The 11,756-nt window shown below is 44.4% G+C and overlaps 1 protein-coding gene across 2 annotated transcripts in view; it reads right to left on the bottom strand.

The window, feature by feature from the left end:
* Positions 1-2,417: 2,417 nt before the first annotated feature.
* CEPT1 (choline/ethanolamine phosphotransferase 1) overlaps positions 2,418-11,756 on the bottom strand; it is a 31,103-nt gene continuing 21,764 nt past the window's right edge. For both annotated transcript variants that reach the window (XM_079327014.1, XM_079327013.1), the window contains 4 exons: positions 7,098-7,229; positions 6,294-6,452; positions 5,018-5,143; positions 2,418-3,322 (listed from right to left, as the gene is read on the bottom strand). In XM_079327014.1, the coding sequence (XP_079183140.1) occupies positions 3,203-3,322; positions 5,018-5,143; positions 6,294-6,452; positions 7,098-7,229 (537 nt within the window). In that variant the 3' untranslated portion in view covers positions 2,418-3,202. The remainder of the gene's footprint in view (positions 3,323-5,017; positions 5,144-6,293; positions 6,453-7,097; positions 7,230-11,756) is intronic.

Here is an 11,756-nt window from a genome sequence, read left to right as displayed (position 1 = left end):
AAAAGGAAAATAGTACTTTGAAACAAAGCTGATGCTTTCGTGACACAGAAAGAGGCCCTGAGGTGTCCTAACCTGCCACTTTCCTGTGTTAAACCCCTTATCAGAGCAAGGGAACTCCTTCAGCAGTTCCTAAAGAGCCAACACAACACCTGGTGGAAATTTTCAGCTTCTCTTTACAAACTAAGAGGAAAACCTGCAGAGCAGAACTGTATTTTTTTTTAGCAAGTGTGTTCTCAGTGCCAGGTGCTGCTGCTGCAGAAGTTCTTCCTCCTGTGTTTTCTTGAGACAGCAGAAAGTGATAGGGTCCATCACGAGATCAGGCTGAGCCCACACATTGCCTGTCCTCCTTTTCAATGTCACAAGCACATCTGATGTGACCCATGGCCACAAACAAGGCAGGTGGAAATATTATTTATTCCATCATCTGTCACCACACCCAGAGCCATAGCATTTTAGAGGGCTTGGACTGCCAGCAGTCACTGTTCCCTGATAACACTGAAACTACATCAGCAGAGAAATGAAATTTTTTCTTGGCTGGGGGCATCCAAACTTCCAGGGAGTGAAAAGCTCAGAAAATGGGGTTGTACTGCATTTCCTGAACAGCAACAGGCTTCAGTTTTGCACGTGGAAGTCTGGTCCTGCACAGCCTTTTAAAGGCTTTTGTTCTTCTCCAGTCTCAAGTATTACTAACAATTATTTGGAGCGGTCTAATCTTAAACCCCTGAGGACTGAGAGCAGGAATCTCCTTGTTTACATGGGTAAGTGGGCACAGAGGTGTTTGGTTAAAGGTTGGACCTGATGAACCACCAGACTGATTCTGATTCAAGGAAACCACTCATACTCCAGAGAGGGACTTTCCAAGCAACAGTTCTTCACCTACTTTGTGCTGTTGAAAGGAAATACGTGGTCTGTAAAGGGCACGTTCAAACCCTTCCAGGCTCTTCCCTTGCAGATTTTTACCTGCCCCCCTTGAAGGACAGCAGCAGAGGCTACATTGTCCAGATCAACCCTTTCCCCAGCTCATTGCAGTTAAAACTCAATTAATGAGTTCCTTGAATTCCATCTATATCTAAAAATGTCATTCTAGAGCTGTCACCTCATACACAGAGATGCTCTTGGCACCAAGGCACTAGGAGCAGAGCTCCAGGTTATCTCCAAGATACTTCAGGAGTATCAGGATGCAGGGATCAAACCCCCTCTCTGGCTCCAGCCTGTGAGGGACCATGACAGGACCCCTAACACAGGGCCAGAGATCCCCAAAGAATCCTCAGCTGTGCTTGCCATAAAACTGCTGCTCACAAGATTCAAAGTGCAAGTGGGAGTGCAAGGGTGTTACAGGAGACTCCTCCTCATCCTGAGCATGTTTCTGATTCCCCCAGTGTCCCTAGGCTGACACATGACCTCCAGCTCACTGGTGACAAGGTGCCACCCCACAGGAAGGAATCAAGACTCTTCCAAGCACAGAAAGCACAAGACAGGCACTTCCCTGTTCCAAGGCTAAGCCAAAGGACTTGGCACCTCTGCTCCACTTCCCAGCACAGCCCAGCAGGGCCAGCCTGGTCTCTCCCCACAAATTCTGCAACCACTAAGCTAGAGCCACTTTCCTCTATGTCTCCTCCAGTCCTCTCCCTGCCAGGACACAAGCAAGCCCAATCTTTCAGTCCACAGCAGCTGGACACTGAGCACTGCCCAGTGAGAAGGAACAAGAGTTTCAAACCTCTCCAGGCACTGCAGGAACTAAGTTTTCCCTCCATTTCCTGAGTACATTTTCCTGTCACTGGGGTATCACAGGAAATCCACATCAGCGCTTCCAGGAGATGAGGCAGGTTTTGATTTATTGCTACTGAGGTGTGGAATTTTTTGTTTAATTTTTTTTCTGACCATGAATTGTATTTAATTCCTTCAGAGCCATGTTGTTGTCCACAGGCACTGCCTGGCCTGGGCTCCCAGCACAGATGTTCCTTCCCACCTTCACAGAGGTGCTCCATGGTTAGAGGGCTGGGATTTCAGACATGGGATCCCAGCATTCCAGCTGTCCCCAGCAGCTTCCCCACAGCCAAGGCAGACCCTGCTCAGAGACACTCCCTGTTCAGCACTTAAGCCCCTTTGCTCAGGGGCTGAAGTTCCCCTCAGTGCCAGGACTTGTGGCACCAGGTGAACTTCATTAACATGCAATTAAACCCTCCATTAACCTTAGTGTCCCTCATGCAGTTCAACACAGTTAAAATGGTATTAAAACAATTACATAAAAAATAAACCCCAAATTACTGCACTATATAGCAGGCAAAGCTCTCAGAGATCCTGGAATGACAACAAGATCCACATAAAAGCACTGGAAAACTACTCTCTAAACCTCAGGCAAGTTTTACATTCACAAGTCTAAGCAGGACAGCAACACATAGATCTCAAGACAACTGTTGCTCTCAGAATTCTTATTTATTAAGAGCAGAAAGGAAATTTTGCTTAAGTTTTGTACATAAAAAGTAAACAGTAATTTTTTTTTCTTATAGTCTTTTCCACTGAAGAAAATTGAGAAATAAGTTGTCTTTTTAGATAATGTTTATTTAAAAAAATAAAATTAATTGACAAAGATACCACACTATTTTGCATGCCGGGCACCCCTTGGCTCACAGGACCCTGTTCAGCATGAAACCGCTTTGTCAGCAATGCACGAGCAAAACCACCCCAGCCTGGCTCCCACCTGGCAGCTGCTGCAGCCACACAACTTAGTGAGATATCTCTGGGTTTTTACCAGCTCAGGTCTTTAGTAAATAAATTCCAAGTGGACACTAAACAAGTATTTCACTAAGAGATGATGAAATATTAAAATTAAAAGCAAGTCAGATTGCAGCTGTAATTATACTACATTAGAAACTTCAGTTGGTGGGGATCCATTCACCGTATAGAGATTAATTTGTAATCAAGGTAATTACAAAGAGCATTTACTTCCTGCATGCTTTCCTGGGCTTGGAACCAACAGAGTTGACTACATGGAGAGTTGACTAGGGTGTACTTGGAATTCACTCTCTCAGGCAGGAGACTAGTTAAAGGAGTGTTATTGATAACAAAGAAGAAAAGTTATACAACATTGATTATTATAAATTACTTTGTTCTTATCTGCTTTTAGCCTTAGTCTCCTACAAGTCTTCATCCACTCCTGCAGAAACCCAACTCCTCCTCCATCCCCCTGGTGCTGCCAGCCCTAGTGGTGGTTGGAGTGCGAGGGGCAGCCCTTGATGCGGAACACGTGGATGTGCAGGTGGGCAGCGATCTGGTTGCACACACTGACACAGTATCGCAGCAGGTCGAACAGGGACAGGATCTGCACAGGGAAAAATCATCCACAGTTACACCCACCTGCTCCTTGTGTCCCTCAAGGGTGTAACAGCCCACACTCCACAACCACAGCACTGTGGTTCATTGAGTGGAATCTCCAACTTCAGAATAACCATGGAATCACAGACTGGCTTGGGATGGAAGAGAGAGCCCATCCAGCTCCACCCCAGCAGAGACAACTTCCACTAACCCAGGTTGCTCCAAGCCCAGTCCAACCTGGCCTGGGCATCATTCACTAGAGTTTCTGCAAATGCTGGGCTTTCTTCCAGCCTAAGACAAGAGAGACACTCAATTCTACAATCAGAAAATAGAGAAGAGCTACAGCAGCTACAGAGATACTGTCAAATGTCCCATTAACTCTGAATGGTGATAACCACACATGTATCTTTTCACATCATATCAACACAATTTTACTGAAAGATTAACACTGTTTTTGTACATTAAACTTGACCATTTGATAAGCCCAGGTAAAGTTGAATTTCAAATTCTTTTTGCTATGAGTGCTGGAGTCATGACAGAGCTTAAGGCACAGCCAGAGCCCCTTTGCACTGCTCATCACAGAGCCCCTGCTAACGAGGAAGCAACAATCATCTGCAAAATACTCTATTCTAAGCCTTGAATACTTGCTACAGTGCTTTGAAATTTTAAACTATCACAGTCATCAAGGTTGGAAGCGACCTTCAAGATCATGGAGTCTCAACTTCACCCCAGAGCCACCATGATCACCCTTAACCCATGACCCCAGGTGCCACATCCAGACACCTTCTGAACACTTCCAAGTATGTGACAAGTATGCCATCACTACCCTGGGCAACTTATTCCAATGCCTGATTAACTCTTTCAGCATGATTTTTTTTTTCCCAAATATCCAACCTGAAGCTCCCCTGGCCCAGCTTGATGCCATTTCCTCTTGTCCTGGCCCTTGCTGCCTGGCAGCAGAACTCGACCTCTCCTGGCTGTCCCCTCCTCTCAGGGAATTTTGCAGAGCCACAAGGCCCCCCCTGAGCCTCCTTTTCTCCAGGCTGAGCCCCTCAGCTGCTCCCTCAGCTGCTCCTGCTGCTCCAGCCCCTTCCCCAGCTCTCTTCCCTTCCCTGGACAAGCTCCGGCCCCTCAGTGTCTCTCTTGTCAGGAGGGGCCCAGAGCTGTGCCCAGGACTGGAGGTGCCCCACAGTGCCAGCACAGGGCACCACACTGGGCCTTCTGGACACATCATGGCTGTGACTGCCCAGGTGCCACTGCCCACCTGGGCACTCCTGGGTACATGTCCAGCCACTGTCACCAGCACTACCAGATACTTTTCCTGCTTTCCAGACATCTTCCCCCAGCCTGGCACATTCCATGGGGCTGTTGTGACCCAAGGACAGGACCTGGCACTTGGCCTGGTTGATCCTCCCACCACTGGCCTTGGCCATGGATCCAGCCTGTCCAGAATCCCTCCAGAATATCCACATCCTACCCAAGCTGGTGTCTTATGCAAAATGACTGGGAGTGCCTCAGTGCCCTCACCCAGACCATCCCAAATGACAGTGCCCAGGACTGTCCCAACACCAAACCAGGGACACTGTGACCCTGCTCAGCTCTGTACCAGCTTCAAATCCATCCCCTCCAGGGGATTCAGCTGGGCACAGCCAACACAATGAATTAATGGCAGAGCTAATTAATAAAATGAGCTTGGACTCACCAGGGCAATCCAGAGGACAATATACTCATCAATAAAGCTGTTAAAATATTGGTCAAGGAACAGCAATGCTGGCCCTATGAATGCTGTGTCATACAGATACATCTCACTCTTGGTCATGTGGGCAACCTGCAGTAAAAATAAAAAAAAAGGGAAGTTTAAGAAATAAACATGTGCCAGTTGAGGCAGACTGATTTCAGAATACACAGAGCCAAAACTATACAGTTCAAGCCATATTACTGTAAAATGTTCAATACTCAAGTGGCAGCAACAATATTGTTTGAAACATGGTGCTCCACAGCTACAGAGATTAGAGCAGAGAATGTAGCACAGGAAAAAAAAAAACAAGTTTTCCAGCTCACCTCCTCCTCCTGCCAGAAACCAAACAGTGAAATGGAAGCAGACTAGTAAATTTTAAAGCTTAGCCTGGAAACAAAAACTCACAGCTGCTGGAGCTTCAAAAGTCAAGGACACTTGCTGTTCCTCTCTCTCCACCTCTTTTTCTCCCATTCCATAAGGATCACTTCTCTCAGGTTACAATCTGATGAACATTTTTGGTGTTCAAGTGTGCCCTTCCCACCTCCCTACATGCACAGAACCCATCCCACACTCCACCCTCACTGCTCAGCATGGCTGGAATGGGACTGAGCACCAAAGCAGGTGTGGTAAGAAAGAAACTCTTCTTCCACTATGAATTTAAACTCTTCCACTGTGAGTTAAGTCCAGCACTGGCCCAGCTCACAGTAGCCCAACAGAGGCCTGCAGGACTGGGAGGGCATCTGAGGCAGGAGCTGTTTAACCCTCATGCACTGACACCTCCACCCTTGTACAAACCTGTTAATGATTTTAATCCCTATTTTCCTCCAATTCTTCAGGTTAAACCCTCAGCAAGGTTCAAAGCTCAACAGCTCCATCACCTCCTCTCCTTCTGCCAAACCTTCCTCTCTTTTGCATCTGAGGAGGACTCCATCCACCTCTGTTCCAGCCCAACTCTTCACACATGTGCACAAATACACTGCAGAAGTGTGAATTGAACAGCTGGGGAATGAAGAGAAACAGCCCAGTGCTGCCCGTGCAACCACCACAGCATCAACTCCAAATTCCACTGCCCTTTCAAACAGAAAAAGCTCTGCTGCACCTCCAGGCTACTTTAAGCAAAGCACAAATATCTCTTCAGTGCACAAACAAGTGCCAGTTACTCAGTGGAACACCCAGAGAGCTCTATAATCTATAAAAAGTTCTCCTGCAACAGGACTTGGAAAGGTTCTGGCACACTCACCACCAGTTTATTGGTGATCTTGGCAGACACAAAGCCAAAAGTCAGAATGTAGAGGCAGGGGTGCCTCTCAAAGAGCTGCACAGCAGATTTCTTGTAGATCATTGCAGCCAAGGCGATCACTGAGCCAATATGGAGAAAAGGTGAGAGTACACTTGTTCCCTATGGTGAGATTAAAGCATGAGGTTAATAAAATGTGCACATTGCAAACAAACCTCAGCCCCTCATGTGGTATGCAATGAGGGGTTAAAAATAAAATCACATTAGAAACATCTTTCCGAATGCTGCTGCTAATAAAAAACAAAAAGTGGTGAAACTTGAGCATGCAGCAGCTGAGAATGTGGTGTAAACTTTCTGGTGCTGGGGAAAAATCAGATTTTAGGCAGCAAGAACACTGCAACAGAAGGTGCTTGTGCAGACACCTCCACTTGTTCTTTTACATTGGTAATATAAATAATACAGATCTTTCAGAAGGATCAAACACAGAATCTTCTTGAGAAATTTTCTCCTGAATGGATTTTTGCATGGGATTTTTCTGTGAACTCTTCAGTGAGGGGTGTATAACTTGGTTTATCTCATTAATTCAAAAACAAATATCAAAGTACAAAATAAGTACTTTCAATCAAAAATTTTAAAACTTTTACTCATAATTCTACTCTTCTTACACACACAATATTAACTTGTTTTGCCTAAGCCAGCAAGGAGCTGAAGGGAAACTATTTCCCATGGAGGAGGGATTATGTTAAATACAAACTGTGGCTGAAGAGCCTCTGTGCTGAGGAGGAACTGGCAGCCCAAGGTACTCACTGCTATAGTGGATCCATTTTTGCCAACTCCACCTGTGAAGATCACACCAAAGTAGTTTGTACAGGAGAAAATGGTTCCTGCCACAGTACAAAGAGCTGGGAATATTTTCACCTGAATATTCAGTACTGGAATCTTAATGGAAGAGAGACAAGAGGTTAAAATATGCACAAACTCAAATTTGGGTTAATATTTCAGGTGCACTCAAACACTCCACTTTCCAACACAATATTTGCTCTTCTCCCTCTCTGCTATACAGAGATTGACATTTCTACAGAGAAAAATATATTTTACAAAAATCCTTCCATGAAGCTTCCCAGAAAGCCAGACTTGTGTTCAGTTACCAGAGAAGAGATACCAAAAGCAGGAAAATTAACAGAAACCAAGAACTTGCTCTAAATCATCCCAGGGAAGAGAATCATCACCTTTCCTGAAGCTGCAGTCAAGATCAAACTGGGCAGAACAAGGGCCACTTGGGATGGTCAGATAAACCCTTTCAAGTACTGGATGTGATCTTTCATGCAAGGCAAGGCAAGCAAAGAGACCAGACAAGTCAGATCAGAGTCAGTGACCCAGCAGAGGAAGGATGAGGTTGCTAAAGAAGGGGAGAATGAGCACAGGCAATTTTGAAAGTTTCCTTCGTTTTTTAACAGTCATGTTTCAAACAGAACAGGAAAAACTAGAAATGAAGAATAGCCCAAAGTAAACCACAGGAAATATGTTATGGAAGCAAGTGTTTAGAGATAACAATCCAAAACTTGCCAACTGTATTCAACTACTCCTTACACAGGAACTGCAGTCATGGCACTCAACTGAATAAAAGCTTGGCTCCCTAATGAGTCCAGTCAGGAACAAGAGCCCAAAGGAGGTCAAGTTGCTTCTATTTTTCTTTAATTAAACCCTCAGAGTAGCCTTCAGCAGGTAAATCATGGAGTATTATGAGTTGGAAGGGACCCACCAGAAGCATCCAGTCCAACGCCTGCTCCTACAGACACCCCAACAATCCCACCCTGTGTCTGAGAGCATTGTCTAAACACTCCCAGAGCCTGAAGATGATTCTTGAAGATCCTAAGTTTTCTATTCCATTCAATAACTGAATCTCCTGATGTTTCCAGGGCATGGTAAAGAGGCAGAGGAGCTTTAACCCTTCATGCCTTGTTCAGCCCACTCCCAAACCCCACCCAGTTTCATGATACTTAAATATATTTCTCCCTTGCTAAGGCAAAAAAAGGCATTTCCTAGAAGATTGTAGCGGAGGAATAAAGACAAATAAAGAGAAGGCTTGAACTGCCAGACTGGAGCACTACTTGTAATCATTCATTAACATCAGGAAGCTCTTCTAAAAGCAGGTACCTGTGCTGGCCTCTGCCTCAGAACTGATACTTTGGTATTTAAAGGAGGAGGTGGGTTGACTTTTACAAGCAAAAGGAAACAATAGCAAACTCCCATCACAGGAGTCAATAGACATTAAGGTTGACAATTCCCCAAGACAAAGGGAGTTTGCTGGGGAAAACTTCCAGCTACCACTAGAACACTGGAGAAGGATGCTCAGGGAAAGTCAAGGCCACACTATTGTAACATCCAGTTTGGCAAATTTTGAGTTCTTAACACCCTCCTTTTGGCCTCCACAGCAGCGTCATCAGTGTAAACATGCCTGAAGAAAAAATTTGTAAAAACCAGCCACATAAAGAAATTTAGCAGAGGAAAGCCAGGAGTGGATTAAAAAGTCAGCACCTGCTGAATTTCTCCATGTACAAAATGGGAGCAACAAAGCCAAAAGTGGGAAGCAGCAAAATCAAGCAAATACCAGATTACTTTTAGTTTTTCCCTCTGAGTAGAGGGAGAGAGGGAAATGTTCCTACAAAGTGGCACTGCAGCTCCTGAATTTTAATTCAGATGACACTGGAAGACAGCTGCCAGGCTTCCCTGTCTGCAATTCCATGTATCACTACAGTCCCTGCAATTATTCTGCCCTTCCTGGTGATTCCAGGGGCTTCATCCAAAGTCTCATGCAGGCAGAACTTCCCAAAACCACATCAGCAATGCAGGGAAGCATCACCAGTGACATTTTTAACAGGCAAATCATGTTGTCTGTTAAACCCTCAGAGACTGATCACAGAGGGAAGGCTGCACTGCCCAGAGAGCTGCAGAATCCAGGAAAAGCCTGGGAAAGAAGCATTCCAGGCTGAACAGGGCTTGGAGCAACCTGCTCTAGTGGAAGGTGCTTCTGCCCATGGCAGGGAGTGGGACTGAATGAGCTTTAAGATCCATTCCAAACCAAGCCATTCCAGGACCCCAGATTTTGTTTGGGAACAGCCCAGGCATGGCAGTAACCAAGTGGCAGCAGGCAATGGACAGGCAGAAGTGGTTGCCAGAGACAGCATTAAAGCAAGTCTGGGATATTTTGCCAGAAAATTACTGCCAGGATTCCAGAGTACATTCTATCAGTTTTATGCAGAATGAATTTGGATTAAAAAAAAAAAAAAATAAGGGAACAGGCCAGAGCAGAGCCCAGCTAAGGGTTCATAGAAGCAGCAGGGAGGAGCATGTAAGAGAACAGAGTGACCACACAGAGCCACTTCCTCCAGGAACAACTCCTGTCACCAATCCCACAAATACCACAGCCAGCTGGGCAACCCTGACCCTGGAGCCCTTCTCACAGGGCTGGATCCCAGCTGGAGTTCAGAGCTGTCCAGACACACTGCAGTCACATCTGCCAGAGGAGCAGCTTCCTGAGGGCTGAACTCCAGCTTCACATTCCCAGAGTGTTTGTGTTTTTTCCTATTCCAGACCCTGTGGAAGAAAACTCCAGCAAGTGCAGCACTTTTCGTGCTTCAAGCAGGAAAATCAATTCCAAATATACAATCTATTAAATGAGTTATCCTGAGCTTCCTTGCTTTACTGGCATGTCCCAAATGGTCCAAGCTGGAGCCACACTCAGCATCCCAGAGGAATTATCCAGCTCCAGGAGCCTTGAGAGCAGCATTTAACAGGCTTCAAAGAGAATCTACACTGCCAGAAAGGAGGGAGCCATGGCAGGCACACACAGTTTCATGGAATAAAGGAAAGGCAATGAAAGCAACAATTGCCAAAATTCACAACTCTGCATTTCACCTGTTCAGAGTATTTTGCTTTCCCCATGAAAAGTGGAATGTTTGAGTACACAACCACATTGACTCTGTATTTCCCCCATATAGAAGTGAATAAAAAATACCAAAATACCAAACCGCCATTTTTGCAGTTACATCAAGTATTAAAGGATTAGAGAGGGCTGGGTGAGAAGAGGTTGTTTGATTTATTTTGCTCTGCAAGCAGTAAATAACATTTATCTCTAAAGGAACACAAAATCTCACTCATTGGATTAAACAGCATTGTCATGGGAGACCTGATTAAGGCTATTCTCTGGAGAAATGTTTCATTAAATCAACCAAAATAGTTCAGTATTTTTGGGAGCTTAGGCAAATGCTGCTGCAACCCAGAACTTCTGGCAGATCTCATGATTTTGCTAAAAAGGGTTATTTAAAAGGCTATTTTAGAGTTATTTTACCAATTTAATATCAAGAAACCCATTTCTAAGCTCACACTAACATCACTGAATTGTGCCAGAGGTTGCTGTAGCAGCATTTCCCTCCCCACACTCCTTTTTTTTTAAAGGAAACTGAGAATGGGAATTGAGAAATTTTCTTGGTAACACAGAATATTAAATTATAGCTGCATGGAGACTTTGGCCACACTAATATTTCTGGAAAACCTGGCACCAGTAAAGTGATGTGTAGCCTCATTTTTACTTTTTGATCAGTCCTATCTACCCTCATTCCTTTTAGATGGTATTTACTTTGCAGTTTATAGAATTAATTAAGGGCTTTGCAGTTTTAAGCCTGAAAGCACAAGCAGCAGAATCAATGGCCATGATTAGTTCACTTGGGATGCTCTCCACATATTGTGGGTTCATTGCTTCCATAGAGCAGATTAGAAATTCATCCATTTGGGGTGAAGCTTTTCAGGGACTTTTGACCATCTCTTGGTGCTAATGAAATCAGGATTTCTTTCTCCTTAAGAATTGCATTTAACAAATACAGAAAGATCAATAACCAGGAAGGAAAACCTTCCAGAAAATCCATGCTTTGAATTTTATTTCCTGTAAATTTATATATTTTAAATTTATGTATGCACATACATGCTTTTCTGCGGACAATGCCATTTTGATAGCTCAATGTGGCTTCAGTAATACTTACTATTGTATTATTATTATTATTGTTATTACTAAATTGGCAGCTGACATGACCTGGTGAGCCTGTATCAACATATCTATATTATATATAGATATATATACACAGATATAAATATATAGATATAAATAAAGCATCTGCAGCCAGGCTGTGCCAGCAGCTCATTTACTCATCTTAGTTTAAAAGGAAAAACCTGACAACTGGAGGTTTTCCCCTTAGACAAATCAAGAGTTACCAGCCACATTCAGGCCAAATTATCTACTGATGGTTCCCAACTGCTTTCCAAGAGTTCCCTCAAATCTTCATCCCAGTTTAATATTCCTCCACTGTTTGTTGCATGGAATTCATTCAGGTTTTGGCCAGGATTTCACCAAAGGTTTAAGTTCATGCAATGCTTCACAGCTTTTTACCTGCATGCACAGGGTATAAAATA

Source organism: Erithacus rubecula, assembly GCF_903797595.1.
Source record: "Erithacus rubecula genome assembly, chromosome: 26".
In the NCBI taxonomy this organism is placed as follows: Eukaryota; Metazoa; Chordata; class Aves; order Passeriformes; family Muscicapidae; genus Erithacus; species Erithacus rubecula.
This window is presented reverse-complemented; position numbering and strand designations above follow the sequence as displayed.